Source organism: Falco biarmicus, chromosome 9, assembly GCF_023638135.1.
Source record: "Falco biarmicus isolate bFalBia1 chromosome 9, bFalBia1.pri, whole genome shotgun sequence".
Taxonomy (NCBI): Eukaryota; Metazoa; Chordata; class Aves; order Falconiformes; family Falconidae; genus Falco; species Falco biarmicus.
The window spans coordinates 32,059,733-32,077,489 of NC_079296.1; the positions used below are offsets into that span (position 1 = coordinate 32,059,733).

A 17,757-nucleotide genomic window follows, 5' to 3' on the forward strand; every position below is an offset into this window, starting at 1 on the left:
CTTTGAGCCAGTTATTAAACAAGACAATAATATTATAATGGAAATTGTTTAATATACATCATTAATAGTAAAATGCCTGCTTTCACTGAAGTAAAAAAAATGTGTGCTATGAGCAGTTTTGAAATGAATATTTGATTCCAAACCTCCCTTGTGCATTTAATGACATGCTAATTTACATTTTAATTACTTCCTAAGAAATCAAAGCATTTGTTGACAGAAGAACATAATGTCAACTTCACGGTGCACTGTTGGTGGATAGTTAATGAACTTAATTAGATAATTAGTGATGTTGATTATCCTTCTATTATGAAGATAAAGATGTTACATAAATGATGCACTTTTTCAAAGAAATATCATTGTATGCTTGCTTGTTTTAACCCAGTTACCTTGAAAAGTTGATAAAAGTCCAACTGACTGGTAAGAAAAATGTTTAAGTAATAATTGTGATTGTTTCAAATTTTTCTATTTTCTTTATTTCACCTACCATGAACTAATATGTTGTTTGTTCCTCCTTCATCCCAAATTAGCAAGATTTTTGTTCAATCCCACTCTCCCTTTCAGTATCTCACATACCCCTCCCCCCCCTTAAACAACTACCCCCTGATGCAGTGATTCTATTATTGTTTGAAAAATGAGCCTGGTCAGCATCAGTTTTGATTTTACAATCAGTTTTGATTTTATAGTCAGTTATTGAAAGAAGCTATAATAATGCAGCAAAGAAGTAGCTAGTATTTGAAGGCACTGGTCTACTATTTAGCTCTGGGTTCAGCTGCTAGTGTTGCCACTGACATCTTGGGTGGTAAATGCTAAGTCTCTGTAAATTCATGCCCACAAACTTCAGATAAAACTTCTTTCTTACAGAAGTCAACACCCACTATTGTTGGTATGTGCCACTGTTGGTATGCGCCACCAACACATACTATTTTGAGCTAACACGGATTTTATGTCCTGGGGCTGAGTCTCCTGTAACCTGACAAGAGCCTAGGAATACATCATCAGCCTTCCAGTTCAACATCAAACACTTCTGCTTTGTTTAAAACTACCATCTAAAAACACAGACATTTGCACACAGATATCTTACCCAAGAATTTGTGAGTATGATCTGCACATGTCCATTTAAAACAGGTCATTTCTCCCTCTTCCCCCAAACCTAACGCAAAACCCCTAAAGATGGCTGCAAAAAGTCTGAAGCAAGACTGACAGCCAGGCATGAATGAAGCGTCAGTGCTCCTTCCCGATGGAATCACGTGGGTTGAGAGTCCTGCCCCAGAAAGGACTAATTCTGTATCTGTGATGCAGCTATTATTTGTACTAGGTAAGTCAGTCCTAGCACTCTACAAAACACACTAAAAAACTCCTTTAACTGTTGATGTAGAGATTTACATTTCCAGCATGGAAAGAATTTAAGCCTGTAGTTCAAATTCCCACTGAAGCCAATGGAAATGTTATGTTTAAATACTTCTCAAAATATAATGCATTACCATTACAGGTGAATCAGTAGAGATACTAGGTATACTAGCCATACTTATCTTAAGAATGAGTGTTACATGTGAAACAAGTTTTAAAAAATTTTTGCTGGCTGTGAAATTTGAAAAGATTGTTGTTCTTGGTGTAACAAAATTTTCTGTAGCAGCAACTCTTTTAGCTGCTGGCCTAAGAGAAGCCTGGTGAATAAACACATGAAAACCTTTTAAAAATAAATTTACTGTAAATCTAAAACTACAGAAAGTCCTAAATGTTTTGAAATAACATGTTGTTTGAAACATGCCTCAGTCTTTCTCAGACTTCAAAGGGAACATTAACTCCTAGAAGACATTTGAGAGGCTGTTTTTCTTCCTCTTGGAAATCTAACTATAGAGACAGGACTCAACAACTTTCAGTGGAGCTTGCCCAAGAGACATCTCTATTACTTCAACCAAGAATACCTGTTGCTAAGAAACTGCAGAATTGAAGTGGTCCTTGGCCATATCACTATCTTCTTGTTCAGTGATAAGAGGAGGGCATACAACTCAGTTTCATAAATGAGTTAATAAACTTGCAGGGTTTTTTTAGCAGATACATCAAAACTCTTTAGCCATCAGTATAAATAAATAAAATATTACATTGTAAAAAATTAAGAGGAAGAATTTTGAAAAAGGAACTGAAGTAGATTCTATGTCTGACAGTCTCAGCCAAAAGGTCTTCTCTTGGAGCTCCTGACTTCAGAAAATTATCCACAGAGACAAAGGCAGCTCTCACTGACACATTGATACAGTTATCTTTTACAGATTTGCTGTGGGTTTAATAATCCACCTTTTGCTTACAAAAGTAAGCACAAGAAATGGGCTCTTACTATGAAGCCAAATAAAGAAAAATTAATCATTCCCAATCAAGGCAAACTTAACACTTAGTGAATTTTCTGGTTTCTAGAGCTACACCATTAAATGCTTTTTTTTTTTTTTTTGCCATTAGCTCTGCAGCAACCTTGCATACACTAAGGGCAGCAGAGCAGAAACCAAGCTATCCATTAGACTGCTCAAAAATCCTTAGAGTTCAAAGGCTGCATTCTCCTATCACTTAACTAGAAGGAATTCTCTTGCAATTGACAGTGACAAAACCAGCACAAAGGAAGTCAGATCTATAGCTGTCTTCACAAGTGTATGTTTGGCGACCAAAATCCTACCATAAAGTTACTGATTTTGCAATTACAAGTTAGGAGGTCTCTGTTGACCTCTTCATTGCAAAGGCTGAGATTAAAAAGACCTTTTCTGTTTCATTCTTTCAAGGTATATGGGCTTCTGGCATAGAGGAATGTGATTATTGAACCAAAACAGGGGAGACCAGGCATGATCAGGCCTGCTGTAAAACTCAAGAGGCTCTGTCACTTGTAAGCATTAAAAAAAAATAATCTGACTTAGTACAGTGCTCCTCTTACTCCTGCATGGCTACTCAGGCTTCCAAGAAAGCACAAAATAGCAATTATCAGAGCAGATCATCACCATTCTACTACCAGAAATGTGAACACACTCTCCTTTCTGAACGATCATGCCTTCCAGACAAAGCCCAGAGCAGAGTATGACATAACAAAGTGGATTCAGAAATATGGGGAAAACACAGCTGCATTTGATTGCTAATTCTAACATTTGTCACCAAATAGCAGGGTATTGGCTTCACTGATGCTGGAGATCCTGAGTACAGCAGAAACATGGGGCCTGATCCTTTGCTGGAGTCAATAGTTTGAATTTTACTGTTTTTTCCAGAGTGAAGACTGTGTCTCAAAAGCAAGCACGCTTGCTATCCTGTAGATGACAACAGGGGAAAAGTTGATAGCTTTGAGGGGTGTGTTTTGTTTGTTGTTTTGTTATTTTTTTTAATCTGCAGCAAATGCTACTACTGCTTCAACCTCTTTGTTTAATTTCAGTCAATAAAGGAATCAAATTCATAACCCAGTAACCAATCCATTTCTTCTTTCTACTGGGCAAAGCTTTGAAATCCTAGCTGAATTTTTGCTATGTTCTCAAATTTAATAGGCTTTGCTCAGTTAGAAGCAACCATCCTTAGCTCTTAGTAAATGCAAGTATTTTTATTTTACTACAGGACTTAAAGGCTTTGTCTCTTGCTATCTAGCTCATACTGCCACTTTTTGGTTTATCTCATTTCAACCAGCTGCCTACTGATGTAGGACATAGGTCCATGAATAGCAGTAGTGAAGACCGAGGCTGGTATCTGAAGATTTTTCCCAAGTGAATACAGAAGGCACCTGAGATGAAGCAAATGATACAAAAAATCGCTTTACAGCATTTTTACAGTGGCTACCAAAGTGAAGTAAAAAAATACAAGTTAGAAGCACAATTACCATTTACTTTTAATGTTAATTTGTGCTCCCAATTTCCTTTGATACTGAAAATTCCACCTCATACCTCATTTGTGAAGTGCACAAAGTATACAAAGAAAGAGGGCTGTTGAGGAGCAAAGAAATAATTTTCTTCCTCTTAGATTTCATCCCTCTGAAAAGTGCATCAAACTCTTTCAAAGATAGGTTGGAGGGAGAAAGGGGGGAGAGGGAGAATGGAGAATATTTGGAACTGTAGTTTTTATATCTCATTGAGAGGAACAATTTATCAGAGCTGTGGACCTGTCAGTCCCTGACATGATAAGGAATAACACCAAATGAGTAATGTTTCCTCCAAACCCAGCTCCTTTAATTACAAGCCGCTTCCTTGCAGAAGAGAGACAGAAGATGCAGAAACACTAATTTCATGCGTTTGTGCCTGAATAATGTCTCCGTGCTGCCTTTTCCAGATGGCAACCTTTTCACTGGAGGAACTAATGATGTGGGCATATTTAGGGAAAAACCAATAACAGAGTCTTTAACCTTCAACAGCAAAAAGCATGTTGTACAAAATGTTCCTTGGGATACATTTACAAATATCAATTACATTGCTCACTGAGGTGTAATCAGCTGTAATAATCAAAATTAATTTAAAAAAATAATTAAACAGACCCTAGGGCAAATAGTCGATGCTCTTGTAGTATGACATCACAGTCTACATATGTACCTGGGAAGAACTTGCTCACTCTGTAAGCAGCAAAGTGATTTTAAGGAATGAGAAGAATACTGTGGCATGCTGAGGAAAAACTTGCAGCTCAGTAAGGTACTATCAGACACATTACTTGGGTATCTACACACCTGGAAGTGAACTAGTCATCACTGGGGATAAAGCTGCAATCTGCTACACCTCGAGCTAGAGGGTTAAGACACCTTAAACTGGTGCTGTAACAAACTCACTGTCTCCTCATCAAAAGAGAAAAAGACCTTAATATGTTCAGCACTGCAGTAACACAAGCTCAGTCCAAAGCTCTCAATATTCTGTCAATGCACTGCTGCCCAGCCCTGTAGCTGGTTACTCTAGCCCTAACACTAAAAGAAGTAACATCTAGCTGGTGCTTTCTGTTTGTATTCTTGACAAATACCTAGCAAAACAACAGAAATGCCTTATCTCTCAACAAAGGAGGAGCTCACACATGGAATAGATAGCCCAGCTGCATTGCTGGTGCAAGCAATGCTGCATACCCTCCAGACCCATCCCTGATTTATGTAAACTCTTGTCTCTATCTCCTGACAGTAAACTAAGTTTGCACTGTTAATATTTCATAATGAGTACAAAAATGAAAGGACAGTACTATGGTACAACCTGATCCTTTCTATTAATTCAGTGTCTGAAGGACAAGGTTTACCTAAGTGGTGTAAATCAGAAGAAGCAGCAGCAAAGCAGACATCTCCCCACCTTGCTCTGACCCAAGCAGAGCCCTATGAGTACAAACACACACGTGCTGCTGGGTTTTTCCTTTCAAGTGCAATAATTAGGCCTCATGCAAAAAGTATGCATTAATACCTGAGGTGTTAAGGCTTCCAACCAAAGTTCTTCAGATCAGTGATTATTTCTTAGTGCTTATTTCTAGCAATGTAGAAAAGGAACCTTAACAGCAATAGGTGTCTATTTTACAATGGGAATGTCAACAGACATGCTCAGAAGTCTCCCAAGTCCAGACAAACTCTCCAGAGCCATATAAAAGGCAGACCAGTGAGAGAGCCTGAAGAAACAAAGAGCAAAAGTTACCTCAGATTTTCTTGTCATTTCCTTTGTGTTTCGGCCAGGCATCAACCTAATAGCTGAAGAGAGGCTTTCACTCCAGGAATTGTGCTTGCTCTGTGGCAGGCCTGGCCCTGCTTTATTCTGGAGAAGCTTCTTTTCAGATGCTGTGGACCAGAACAGACAAAAAAGTTTGTAAGACTTGAAGTTGAGCCTGTGGGAAGGTAGAGGGCTTGTATTCCTGTTACACAAGACACAACATGGCAGTGTCTCTCCCCAGCTAGATTGTCCTTCTATTTATAAGAGGAGCATTGAATTAACATGTACATCTCAAGTCCTTATTTAAAAGCCTCAACAGAGTTCTGCCATAAATCAGATTCATTATACAAGCATGAACTTTGAATCACTGCAGTACTACACACATTGGGATGCCCTTCTCCACCCAAATAGCCTCCCTTTAAAATTCTCCTATGGGATACAATTGTCTAAAGAGATTCCTCTTTCTTGCAGTACAGCACGAGCCCTACAACATCACCAGGTGATTACGGAAGGGCTGGGGCATGACACAGAAACTTATCACAATCCTGGATGAGAGAAACTGAAAATCTGCTTTATCTAGCAAGTGACATGCAGAGGAAGGGTATACCCAAGGAATCAGTGGCTTTCCATTAAGCACTACATTTACTGCAACATCTTTGCTTGCTACAGTGAGTGTTCTGTAAAAGAACAGAGACCTATCAAGTGTTGCCAAGCTTTTGTCATAATTTCTTCCCATAAAGGAGTGACCTCCATTATCTTCATGTCCCTTTCTTTCTCATTTCCTTTTACAGAAAGATCCATCTTGTAAGTGTCCTCCAGAGCCAGCCGCCGCTGAAAAATAAGCTGCTTCCAGATGATTTCTACCATTCTCAAAATCTCCTGATGGACTAGGAAACAAAAGAAACTAAAAATGAAGAATCATTTTTGTGTAACAAGTCAAGCAAAAGAAAGCAAAAGCATCTCATTTGGAACAACACTGGTCCAGAGTAACTGCTGGAGACAGTTGGAGTTGCTCCATTTTTTCTACTGCCTTCAGAGGTTCTAAGCCAGGCTAGTTAGTCTAATACAGAAAACAGCAGGACATTGCTTTCATTATATTTCAACTCCCTGAAAGAAACAAGTTCGAGCAACAGATGATTCTAGCTGGTTTCTGCCTTGGAAAAAAACATCTCATCAGAATTTTGATGACGTTATTATCATACATAGAATGCTAAAGCACATAAAGGACACTCCTTTATGTTGCCAAACATCACTAAAGATGGCAGGGGGAAGGTAACCAAGTTGTGATACAATTTGACACAGTAACAGGATGCTGTACAAGGAAGTACTGAGCTGTTTTGTTGTATTTCCCTGCAAATTGAACTTGTTTGGTTGCATCATATCCAAGCCAATATATATATGTGTGTATATATATATATAAAGTATCACTCTGCCGCAGGGCTCAGCCAACAGCCCACACATTGAATCCAGCCCAAATTTTTCCAGTGTTTCTCTTAAAAGACCAAAACATTTCTTCCTGTGTACAACAGACAGACACAAGCTCCACATAGGCCTTGAAAACAGAAATAAAGCTACAAATATGTATCTGGGCACTGACACTGGTCACAACATGGGGAAGAGATCTCCAAACTGATACCCATTACTCCTGAGGATGCGAGTGTGAATTCTGAATAAACAGGTATGATGCAAACAAGTAATTTTTAGCACTACTTTCCTTTCTCTGTGCTGTGCCTACAGTGCATATAGACCAAAGAAACAATTAAGTAGCACTTGCATAAGCTCTTCTGATAACTGTGTAGGCCAGGCACTTTCCTGCTCCATAAGCCAAAGAGAATATGTGCCATAATTTACCATCATCTGGAGTAGGCAGGCTGCCCTTTTCCTCTTCGCTGGGTGCAAGAAAAATCTGGTGATACAAAGCCAGCTTTGGTTCTGCGTCCACCCCAAAACCTTCTGCACAGCTGTGACACACACATACACACACACACACACACACACACAAAAAGAGAGGATGTGAGAAAACCAGACTTAGAACAAACTGAGGATAGCAAAAAAGCTAAAGGTATTTCTGCACATCCACTCCTACTTGATTAATTTAGTAAATCAATATTCCCAGGCTCAAGGGCTTATACCAATCACATGATACTGCAGGATTTACAGGAAGGGGGAACTAAACCACTGCCAGTCTGGTTTTCAAAGTTAAGAAGCAGTCAACAAGATCTTATGGATTGCTCTGTTGTACACACCTTATCCCTGCACTTCTTTGTGCACTTGTATCTAACATTCATCTCAATTAGCTGGAACACAGGGCTGTACTGATGTAGCCAGATTACATCCAGGTTTCTTGTACCTCCCCTGAGTACCCTGTATGCCATCTCTTTGCTCTGAATTTCTTCACTAGAAGTGTCTCCCATTATGTTGGAAACACTGCCTCATGGTACCCTACACCTGAACTGCTTACTAAGTTCTTTGCATCAATGATTGTTCCTTCAATTTATAAAGCACCTAGCACAAAACACCTACAAACCTTCACACCGTGGTGTTAGTATCTACATGTGATTGTAATTGAAAGCATCACCACAGCCAAAAAAAGTTAGTGCTGCTTTGAGGGTGGGGTGGGGTGTATGACAGATAATTTACCAGATGGTAGGTAAAAGACCAGGAATTTCAGCACAGCAGTAATAAAATAAATGCAACAGACTTAGCTAAGGCAAACAGACAACCTGAACTTGGTCACAGAAGTGCTGTCAATAATATATGTAACATCCTATGTTCTTTCAATCATAAATAGGCACTACTACATGGCAGAATCAAATCTCTTGGGTATGCAAAGCTGCAATTTTTATTTCTGATTTTCTTTTAAATACCACAATTCTGATTCCCTGGATTTGCTAAGTTTAGCTTTCGGATAACACCTCTTTAATTAATGTTTTAAAAAATTTTCTGCTCTTGGTACATATAAGCAATCCTTACACCACCCCAACACTTTGGGCCTGGGAATTATCATCTGGCTGGAATAAGAAGCATCAAGAAAAGACCTCAGGAAGTGCATCTCATTTCTGAGGTGATATTGTATTAACTGATTAAATTCTGACCTTCTAAGCAGTGCAGCAGGTTTTCACTGAAACAACAATCACCATTGTAGTGAATAAAGCACTAGCCAAAATAAACCCAGGAATATTCACAATCACCAAATGGATTACGGCCATCGTCTTGAGAACTGCAGTATCATGACCTCAGTATGAAACAGCACATTACAACATGTTGATAACAGTTGGGAAAAAATTCAGCTCAATCCAGTTTCTAGCATTTCCCCAGAATTGATATTACCTAATGTGAAATCTCCTCCTCTGCACCCACTCCCATAGATAACAGCACAGAGATGTAAACAAACATACTGAGATGAACATTTGTACCTGCCCGAATTCAACTGGCAAAGGCAGTACATTAGGCAGATGACAAAATTGTTATTGGAGTTGTAAGTCGCAAAAATAATGTCCCACTGCTCCTGCAGGACATTGAGAGTGTGCAAGACATTAAGCTGTTCAGGCAACGATTGTTGTGGTCGGGACAGGCAGTACAGGATGGCTCTGTTTAGACAGCTGTACAGGGCACTGAGAAGAACTTCCTTTTGCGAAACAGAGCTTTTTAAGACCTGTGAAAACACAAAACAGCAGAGTACTTAGCTTGCTCAGAGAACTCTCTCTCCCGGCATCAACTTCTCTCACTTCATTTAAGCCGTTGCAAACTTATTTTCCCTGAACTACCTGTTAGATACAAATTCAGTTTTTCTGTACTGCTGCTGAAGTCCCTGGAATTGTGTAAGAGATTAATTTATTCCTGTTTAACAACATGTACATAGCCAACAGACAGTGGCACAAAAGAGCTAACTATCCTTCCTTTATGCTGCACCATCTAGCCTTGATTGTCATTTAAAGCCATTATGTGCTCATGCAATAAACCCAGGAATATTCATAATCACCAAATGGATTACAGCCATCTTCTTGAGAACTGCAGTATCATGACCTCAGTATGAAACAGCACATTACAACATGTTGATAGCAGTTGGGAAAAAATGTCATGTGACTCACCCCCATAATCTGTTTGGCAGTGAAGATCAGGATTTGCTTGGGATCAGCAGCAAACATTCTGCTGTTCAGCTTCTCAACCAGCTTCTGAACAAAATAAGCAATATTCATCATGGATACAGGTGCAGTTGATTCTGAAGTGCCATGAGGATCACTGCTCCCTGGAGAGGATACAAGAGAGTTGATTATTCCAAAACAAGCTGAAATACAAAAATAAATAAATAAATTGAGAGATGTGAGGTTACCAGAGCAGAGAAGGAAAGTCTCACGCCATAATGTCTCAGAGTTGGGACCTGCCTAAAAACACTCTAGTTCTAGCAGAAATAACTTACTCAGTCTGGAAATGACAGCTCCATCCTAAGGACAGAACCAATCTCGCTAAAACATTATCATGAAGGACTTGTCCAAGTAATGACTCAGAAAGGAGAGCAGCAACTATTAAGTTATCAGGGTTATTTCCAGAAGCACTCAAGGATAAGCCTAGGTTTATTTCTAAGTAGTCTCTTTTTAATGTTCAGAATCTGTTCTTAAAAAGAGAGAAAAATATGAAGAGGCTGTCTAAAAAAATGGCAAAACTACAGTAATTTATGCAAACTGGTCTACAGCAGGAGTGAATGGGCAGTGCAGCCTGCTGAGCTGGACTGTCCTCCTAGCTACTGTTACCGAACTTTTCTAGCAATTACAGCTACATGCTAAATACTAGCTAGCTAATGTTCTGATTCTCATCACTCACCTCTTGGTCTTGTTTTCCCCTCACTTTGGCTGGTAACATGGAAGACATCCATAGGAGACAGCAAAACTTTTGTTTGAAAATGTCTCTTCTGTTCACTGGTGGCATCCTCTGGAGAAGCCTACATAGTGACCATATACATATTAGTACAGCAGAAAAACAGCCAGGAAAACAGACTCAAATTCCCTTTCAGCCTTTATTCGAAGATGTTTGCTTTCATTGGATCTTTGGCAGATTATTCCTGCCAAAAAATCAGATTCAGTAAAAGTTTTGCTCAAAGAAGTGAATAGAAATTTCAAGAGACACTCAGTACTATCTGAGATAATTCAATATGCCCAATGTTTCCCTTATCACCTAGGCACTGTGTTAAGAAAAGGAGGGGGAAAACAGCCCCAAAAGAGCAAGGACAATTACTCCACCTCACTTGCACACTAGCCCTTGGTGTGCAAGCTGAGAAGTTAGCTGTGACAGCTAATCCACAGTAATGTAAATCAGAGATCTGGTGTACTCCTCCATGCAAAGACAATGTGGCATCTCTCATGCAGAGTTCAGCAAGAGTGCATGTGTGGACAGTTAATGGGCAGCAGATGAGGTGGCAGTACCTCTTACCCTAGCTGGGAAAGCAGGAAATCTTATGCAGGTCTACACTCTAGGGGATCACCGTTGCCCTTTGCACACTGAACACAAACAAGGTTTTGCACAGGGCCAGAACCTAGGTTCACATGTGGTTCCCAAGAGATCTTGCCCTCAGGGAATTTAAGCTCCATTTAGCAGGCTCAGGATTCAGACAGTCAGAGGAGCCATCCTCTCTTTTAAACTGCACCAAGCCTTGGGATGTTAATGTATAAACCTTTAGGGAACTGCTGCTCTGCAAGATGATTTAAATCATGACAGCTGCAGTCAAGCTTATATTCATTACTATTTGTATTACTAAGCTAAGTCTGCATCAGAACTCACATCTGGGACACTTGGGCTATTGACAATTTGGTGACGAAGCCTAAGTTTTCCATTTTCCCTTTATTCAGACTCTGATTCTTTCCAGTTCTTTGCGTGGTTGAAGTCCATAATTTGGACTCAGCTGCCACAGCTTGAATTAATCTGTACTAAAAGTGGAGACAGTTGTTTTTTGTTTATTTGAGCACTGAAAATAAATTATTGTCTCAAACATCAGTACACAGGAATGCTCCATGTGAAATTTTCTGTTCTCAACAAATCCAAGGGCTGCTTTACTGACAAGCAGGTATTACTAAGGAAAAAGGATTTTTTTTTCCACACCTGACTTCAATATTAAATGTTGCCTGCCTTTGTTGTTGTCTAAGGGCAGCATTTTCTTGGTTCAAATCAATGCAAAGCAGGCAGAAAAGGCCCTTCTTCCTTGTTGAAAAGGTAGTAATTCTGCTCTCTACATAGACTGTCCAGAACTGCCAGGTTGTAGTGCATGCTAAGAGCTGTGATCCCAGCCATGTCCTACACTGTTGAAAATGCTGACGGAATGCACCTCTCCATCACTGTCAGCACTTTTTTCACTAGGCCTCTAGCAGGATACCTCCTGTCCTTCCACCCTTAAAGCAAAGCCTCATGACTACGTTAGAGACCTCAAGAAGCAGCTCAAGTGGATGGCCTTGTTTGTTTGCTGGGATGTTAAGAAGACTGTCCATCAGGAGGACTCGCACAAAATCCCACACATGTTTCTTGGCAGGGTGGGGTAGGAGCAGGAAGGAGGAGGGATCAACACAGCCTTTCCCTTCAGCAATGGCTGGACCATCAGGAGTCAAAAGGTCTTCAGAGCCTCCCTGTGGAAGCAGACAGCAATGCATTTTAACTCATACTTCCTTCAAATTTTTTTTTCCTCCTAGCAACCCATTTCTGACCTGAAGGGCTTGTGCTGGCTCAGATGCACATACCTTGGGTGGTCCAGAATGGAAAGCAACCATAGCCAAAGTTTTCAAGAAGTCAGGACAATGCCACACAGGGTCCTGAGTATAACTGTGATAGATCAAGCACAGAAACTGGACAACGTTCCCTGGATAGGCAATCTCCCAGGAGGCTTCTGCATCTGCAATAGGCTGAACACAGACAAATGTGCATCTAGTCAAGGCAGCATTCCTCTCACTCACATAAACTCATCTTTTCTCATTTCCAGGTATTCCTAAGCAAATAAACAAACATGATGCGGCCACAGAGAAGTCAGGCAAGGCACAAGCAGCCAACTCCCAGCTTGTAGACTGAAGACACACCCAATCAGAAAGGTGGCATGTCCTTATCGAGAATGAACAAAATGGGTAATGCTATGGGTAAGATCCACCTATGTGTTCAGTAGTTCTTAAACATTCTTAAAGTTCTTAAAAATAAATCCAAGAGTATAGAGGGAGCTGGCATAGGAACTCGCCAAGCTGCTTTCCATTATTTATCAACAGTCCTGGCAAACTGGAGAGGTCCCAGAAGACTGGACTTTAGCCAATGTGACACTCATCTTCAGGAAGGAGGTTCCAGGGAACTACAGGACTGTCATCTTGATCTCAGTGCCAGGGAAGGTCGTGGAGCAGATCATCCTGAGCATCATCACATGGCACACACAGGACAATCTGGGTATCAGGCCCAGCTAGCATGGGTTTGTGAAAGCAGGTCCTGCTTGATGAACCTGGTCCCCCTCTACAAGATGACCCACCTAGCAGATGCGGGAAAGGCTGTGGATGTTGTCTACCTGGACCTTCATAAAGCCCTTGACACCATCTCCCACAGCATTCTCCTGGAGAAGTTGGCTGCTCATGGTGTGGATGGGTGTGCTCTGTGCTGGGTAAAAAGCTGGTTAGATGGCTGAGCCTAAAGAGTGGTAATAACTGGAGTAACATCCAGCTAGCGACCGGTCACAAGCAATGTTCCCCAGGGCTCAGTACTGGGCCAGTTCTGTTTAATCTCTTTATTGGCAATCTGGATGAGGGGATTGAGTGCCCCCTCAGTAAATTTGCAGATGACATCAAGCTGGACAGGAGTGTTGATGTGCTGGAGGGTAGGAAGCCTCTGCAGAGGGGTCTGGACAGGCTGGGCCGATGGGCTGAGGCCAGTTGTATGAGGTTCAACAATGCTCAGTGCCGGGTCCTGCCCGTGGGTCACAACAACCCCACACAGCCCCACAGGCTGGGGCAGAGAGGCTGGGAAGCTGCCTGGTGGAAAAGGCCCTGGGGGTGCTGGCTGATGGCTGGCTGAACATGGGCCAGCAGTGTGCCCAGGTGGCCAAGGAGGCCAAGAGTATCCTGGCTTGTATCTGAAACACTGTGGGCAGCAGGACAAGATTGTGATTATCTCCCTGTACTCAGCACTGCTGAGGCCACACCTCAAATACTGTGTTCAGTTTTGGGCCCCTCACTTCAAGAGGGACGTAGAGGTCCTGGAGCATGTCCAGAGAAGGGCAACAAAGCTGGTGAAGGGTCTGAAGAACAAGTCCTGTGAGGAGTGGCTGAGGGAATTGGGGTTTTTTAGGATGGAGGAGACTCAGGGGAAATCTTATTGCTCTCTACAACTACCTGAAAGGAGGCTGTAGGGAGATGGGGGTAAGTCTCTTCTCCCAGATAACTAGTGATGGGACAAAAGAAAACTGACCCCAGTTACGCCAGGGGATGTTTAGATAGGATATTAGAAAAAATTTCTTCACTGAAAATGCAGTCAAGTATTGGAACAGACTGCCCAGGGAGGTGGTAGAATCACCATCCCTGGAAGCATTTAAAAAATGCATAGATGCAGTGCTTAGGCACATGGTTTAGTGATGGACTTGCCAGTCCTGGGTGAACAGTTGGACTTGATGCTCTCAAAGTTATTTTCCAACCTAAATGATTCTATGAAATTCTATGAGCCCATCACATCATCTACTATGTAACATAACCAGGCCAATAGCTGTGCTGATGATTTGAAGTCCCTGCTCCCTGTTATACTCAATATTGCCCTGCGAGGGCAGAGGAAGGCTAGGGGTTACAGATAAAGACTGCTACTGACATCTGACACCCTCAGGCAATTCATTCTGCCGCTCACAATGCACTGTCCTTGCAACAAAACACTTACCTTGTCCACAGTGACTCTAACCATTTCCAGCAGTAAAGCAGCTGCCTCTCCACACAACCCAATCTTGAGGACGTTCTCTGTCAGGTGGTGCTGCAAGATCCACTGCAACATAGACTCAAGATCTTCCTACAACAGGCAGAGAGATATTTCAAGAAAAGATGGGAATTATATATGATACACCAAGAATAATGCCTACTTTCTCCACGTCAGAAAAAACCTAAACATGTTCACCTCCAGCAACTCCTCCCTCTCCTGTTAAATGTATTTCCCTAGGATAGCACTAATGGATTGTCCTCTTCAGAAATAACATCTTTGGCACTGCTGGGGAAAAAAATGCCTTATGGCTTCTCAGGACACTGGTAGAAGTACTCAGATTCACTAATTCTAGATTTTAATGAGCTTTGACAATGTAAGAACAGACAGGGAAGCTAATCTGAATTACCTTCTAAAGCACAGTAGTTAAACAGCATTTAACACCTGCATGAACAAGTTTGTTCGAAACAGAATTTCCTTAAATCAAAGCTAACTAACTTAACTTTATAAGTATGAATGACTAATTTTAACTATCACAAAAACCAAGGAGGGTTAACTTGCCTGAGAATCTTACAGAAATGGCCACAAAATGCCAAATTAGCACAGCAATAGCAGATTCATGCTTGTCCACTATTTTTTTCATACCTTGGCTGTTTCAGGTGGTTCAGACTGTGGAGTTGCCAGAAATAGCCCTGCTACAAGCAAGTAGATCTCAGGGATGTGGACATGATCAATCAGACATCTTTGCAACGTTGAAAACCCAAAAATCAAGGAGGAGTCATTGTCAGGCACTGGAGGATGGGTTTTTAAATTATCTTTAAAGGAAAAGGAAAACATTCTGAGGAAGTGCCTAAAAATGAATGCTGTCTCAGAGGAAGGATTACTGACCCAACTTTATCCTCATTTGCCTGTGTCCCAGGTCACTCAGTACTCTGCTAGGCTGCGATATCAACAATTTACAAAATTTCCTCAGACTAACAGACAACAATTTTTCCCACTATCACTTTTGTACTGGAGATCTTCCTTGAACTCTTCTTCCTTTCTCTTCCCTTTCTCAGAACCACAGGTCTAGTTATCAAAAAGCAATCTGAACAAATCTTAAAGAAACAGAAGGTTTCAGGGCACAAGCTGACATCTGAACACCTCACAGGTTTATCAACTAGCCTGATTTTATGCAAGAGAATAAAGGCCTGTCTCCCTGCAACTGCTAATTAGAAATGCCAGCTATTGTGCAAGGAAGAAGCAATGCTTTCCACTTTTTAGCACAGAAAAGCTGAAGTACTAGGAAAAGCTTGTCCTAGAAAGTAATACGATTTTCTTGGTCTGATATCAGTGGGTATTCTCCTATCACCTACTTCAGTGATCTCTCATCACTGAGCTGGATCCAGGAATTGTTTTGGGAGCATTAAACCAACACATACCCATTAGAATACTCAAGCCTGCAGAGCTGTTTTCCAGCCAGCGTCCAGCCACCATCCCCTCCTTGAATTTCTGCAGCAGCAAACGATTGTGGAGGAAGCACAGAAGTAGCTTCATTCCTAGCACAACTGTGCTAGAGTGCAGGTAGCTCTGTGTGAATAGCAGAAACCAGTCTGGCCCCAGCGCCAAAAATACCTCTTCTTGTTCCCTAGGACAATCAGGGAAATGAAAACACATGGTAGAAGACAGAAAGGAGATTTTATTTAAAATTGTGTCTCAGTGATTTAGAAACTGAAGTTTCTGTAGAAAAAAAATCTGATTCGTCATACCACAACAGCGAATTACAAAGGTTTAACAACAGACTCATCCACACAGTTCAAGTCACTTAATTCCCACTAAATGCAACCTTACACTATCATCAGACAAAAAAGCTCATTAAGATGAAGCTGCTTCTGAGAGTGTGTATCAGTAACTGAGGTGAACTACATCACAGGCAAGATCTTTCAACCTACAAAATTCAGAATTCCAGTTTGAATTTTGAAGTCCAAGATACGTTAAGTAATGAAAATGCACAGTTACAGCACCCAGCACTATGAACACTTCATTTCAGTTATACAAGGTAGAACTATAGTAACTGAGTGCTCATGGTTATGATAGAGAGGTGGTAAGTAATCGCACATTAGATTGAATTGATTTTCAAAGACAGGTGGGATTTCTTCAACCCTTGCAATGCAGAAGGAACAGCAATATCCGAGTTCCTCCTTTGAGACATTTTCTGAAAACACTGAACTTTTTCAAAATGGGTATCAGAGCGTGATCTGATCACATATCTATATGAATGCCACATAAATCACTGACAAAAAATAACTCTGAACCCAGTCTGCTCTTATGTACTATTTTGTTGAGACTCCAATATTATCCAGTGTGTTTAGTCTGTGTCAAGCACCAGAAAGGAGGAAATCTAGAAGACAGTCATTTACCTATGCATTCCTAAATTGTTTCTACTTACTCAGAGGACAGGTGAAGTTTGTCTGAACGCATTACATCCAACAACATCTTAAGTAACTGGTTTCGAAGCCAGATTGTCTTTCCAGATGTTTGGCTTAAGGCTACAAATATCAGAAAGTAATAAAGAGTAATGAAGAGACAAAACATGTGTTCCATTGCTTTGATGAACAACCTTGTTTGCACCAGATTAGCCCAGTGGAAGTACTTATATCAGTCTTCTGTAGAGTAAAAAGATGCAGGCTTCAGATTTTAGACATAAGGATTCCTGCTAACATCAGAAATGACCAGTGCTTACATTGTCAAAGTCCATTCTTTAGAGTTACTTAAAACTCATTCAGACTACCTGTTGAATAATGATCCACAGGAAGCAATCTCAGGTTAACTAGAGAGGGTAACGAAAACAGGCAATCTGACTTGTATTGCCTAGCTGTGCTATCTATATACAGAGACTACAGTCATCATTGTCCCCTTAATACAATATACTGTTTAGAGGTGCAATAACCAATATAGTATCAACTGAAAGATCACAATGAAAGAGCCAGCTGACTGGAAGATCCCACACACTTGTTGTCAAAACAAAGCTGACATAAATACACAGAGACTTTAAAAGGTGCAGAGCTCCACATTATTATTTGCTACAACTGTTAAGTATAGCAAAATGTTCACAGAAAATCCAGGTTGCCAAGTGAAATTTTATTCCTCTTCATGGCCTAGTGTGTTAGTTTTGGGGCAATTTCAATTTTATGGCCTTCATTTCTGCATATATCTGTGAAATCCAGCATTGTGTAGGCTCTGGACAATGCAGCCAAAG

General features: G+C 40.8%; 1 protein-coding gene across 7 annotated transcripts in view; it reads right to left on the bottom strand.

Annotated features, from left to right (window-relative positions):
* The window catches only part of WDFY4 (WDFY family member 4), a 144,870-nt gene that overhangs the window by 73,907 nt on the left and 53,206 nt on the right, over positions 1-17,757 (bottom strand). For 5 of the 7 annotated variants that reach the window (XM_056352639.1, XM_056352635.1, XM_056352636.1 and 2 more), the window contains 12 exons: positions 16,948-17,049; positions 15,941-16,146; positions 15,165-15,334; positions 14,487-14,612; positions 12,335-12,496; positions 12,026-12,223; positions 10,434-10,551; positions 9,704-9,861; positions 9,029-9,267; positions 7,464-7,573; positions 6,308-6,499; positions 5,601-5,740 (listed from right to left, as the gene is read on the bottom strand). In XM_056352639.1, coding sequence (XP_056208614.1) covers positions 5,601-5,740; positions 6,308-6,499; positions 7,464-7,573; positions 9,029-9,267; positions 9,704-9,861; positions 10,434-10,551; positions 12,026-12,223; positions 12,335-12,496; positions 14,487-14,612; positions 15,165-15,334; positions 15,941-16,146; positions 16,948-17,049 — 1,921 coding nt within the window. The remainder of the gene's footprint in view (positions 1-5,600; positions 5,741-6,307; positions 6,500-7,463; positions 7,574-9,028; positions 9,268-9,703; positions 9,862-10,433; positions 10,552-12,025; positions 12,224-12,334; positions 12,497-14,486; positions 14,613-15,164; positions 15,335-15,940; positions 16,147-16,947; positions 17,050-17,757) is intronic. The other 2 variants (XM_056352640.1, XM_056352638.1) reach the window with 1 other exon arrangement.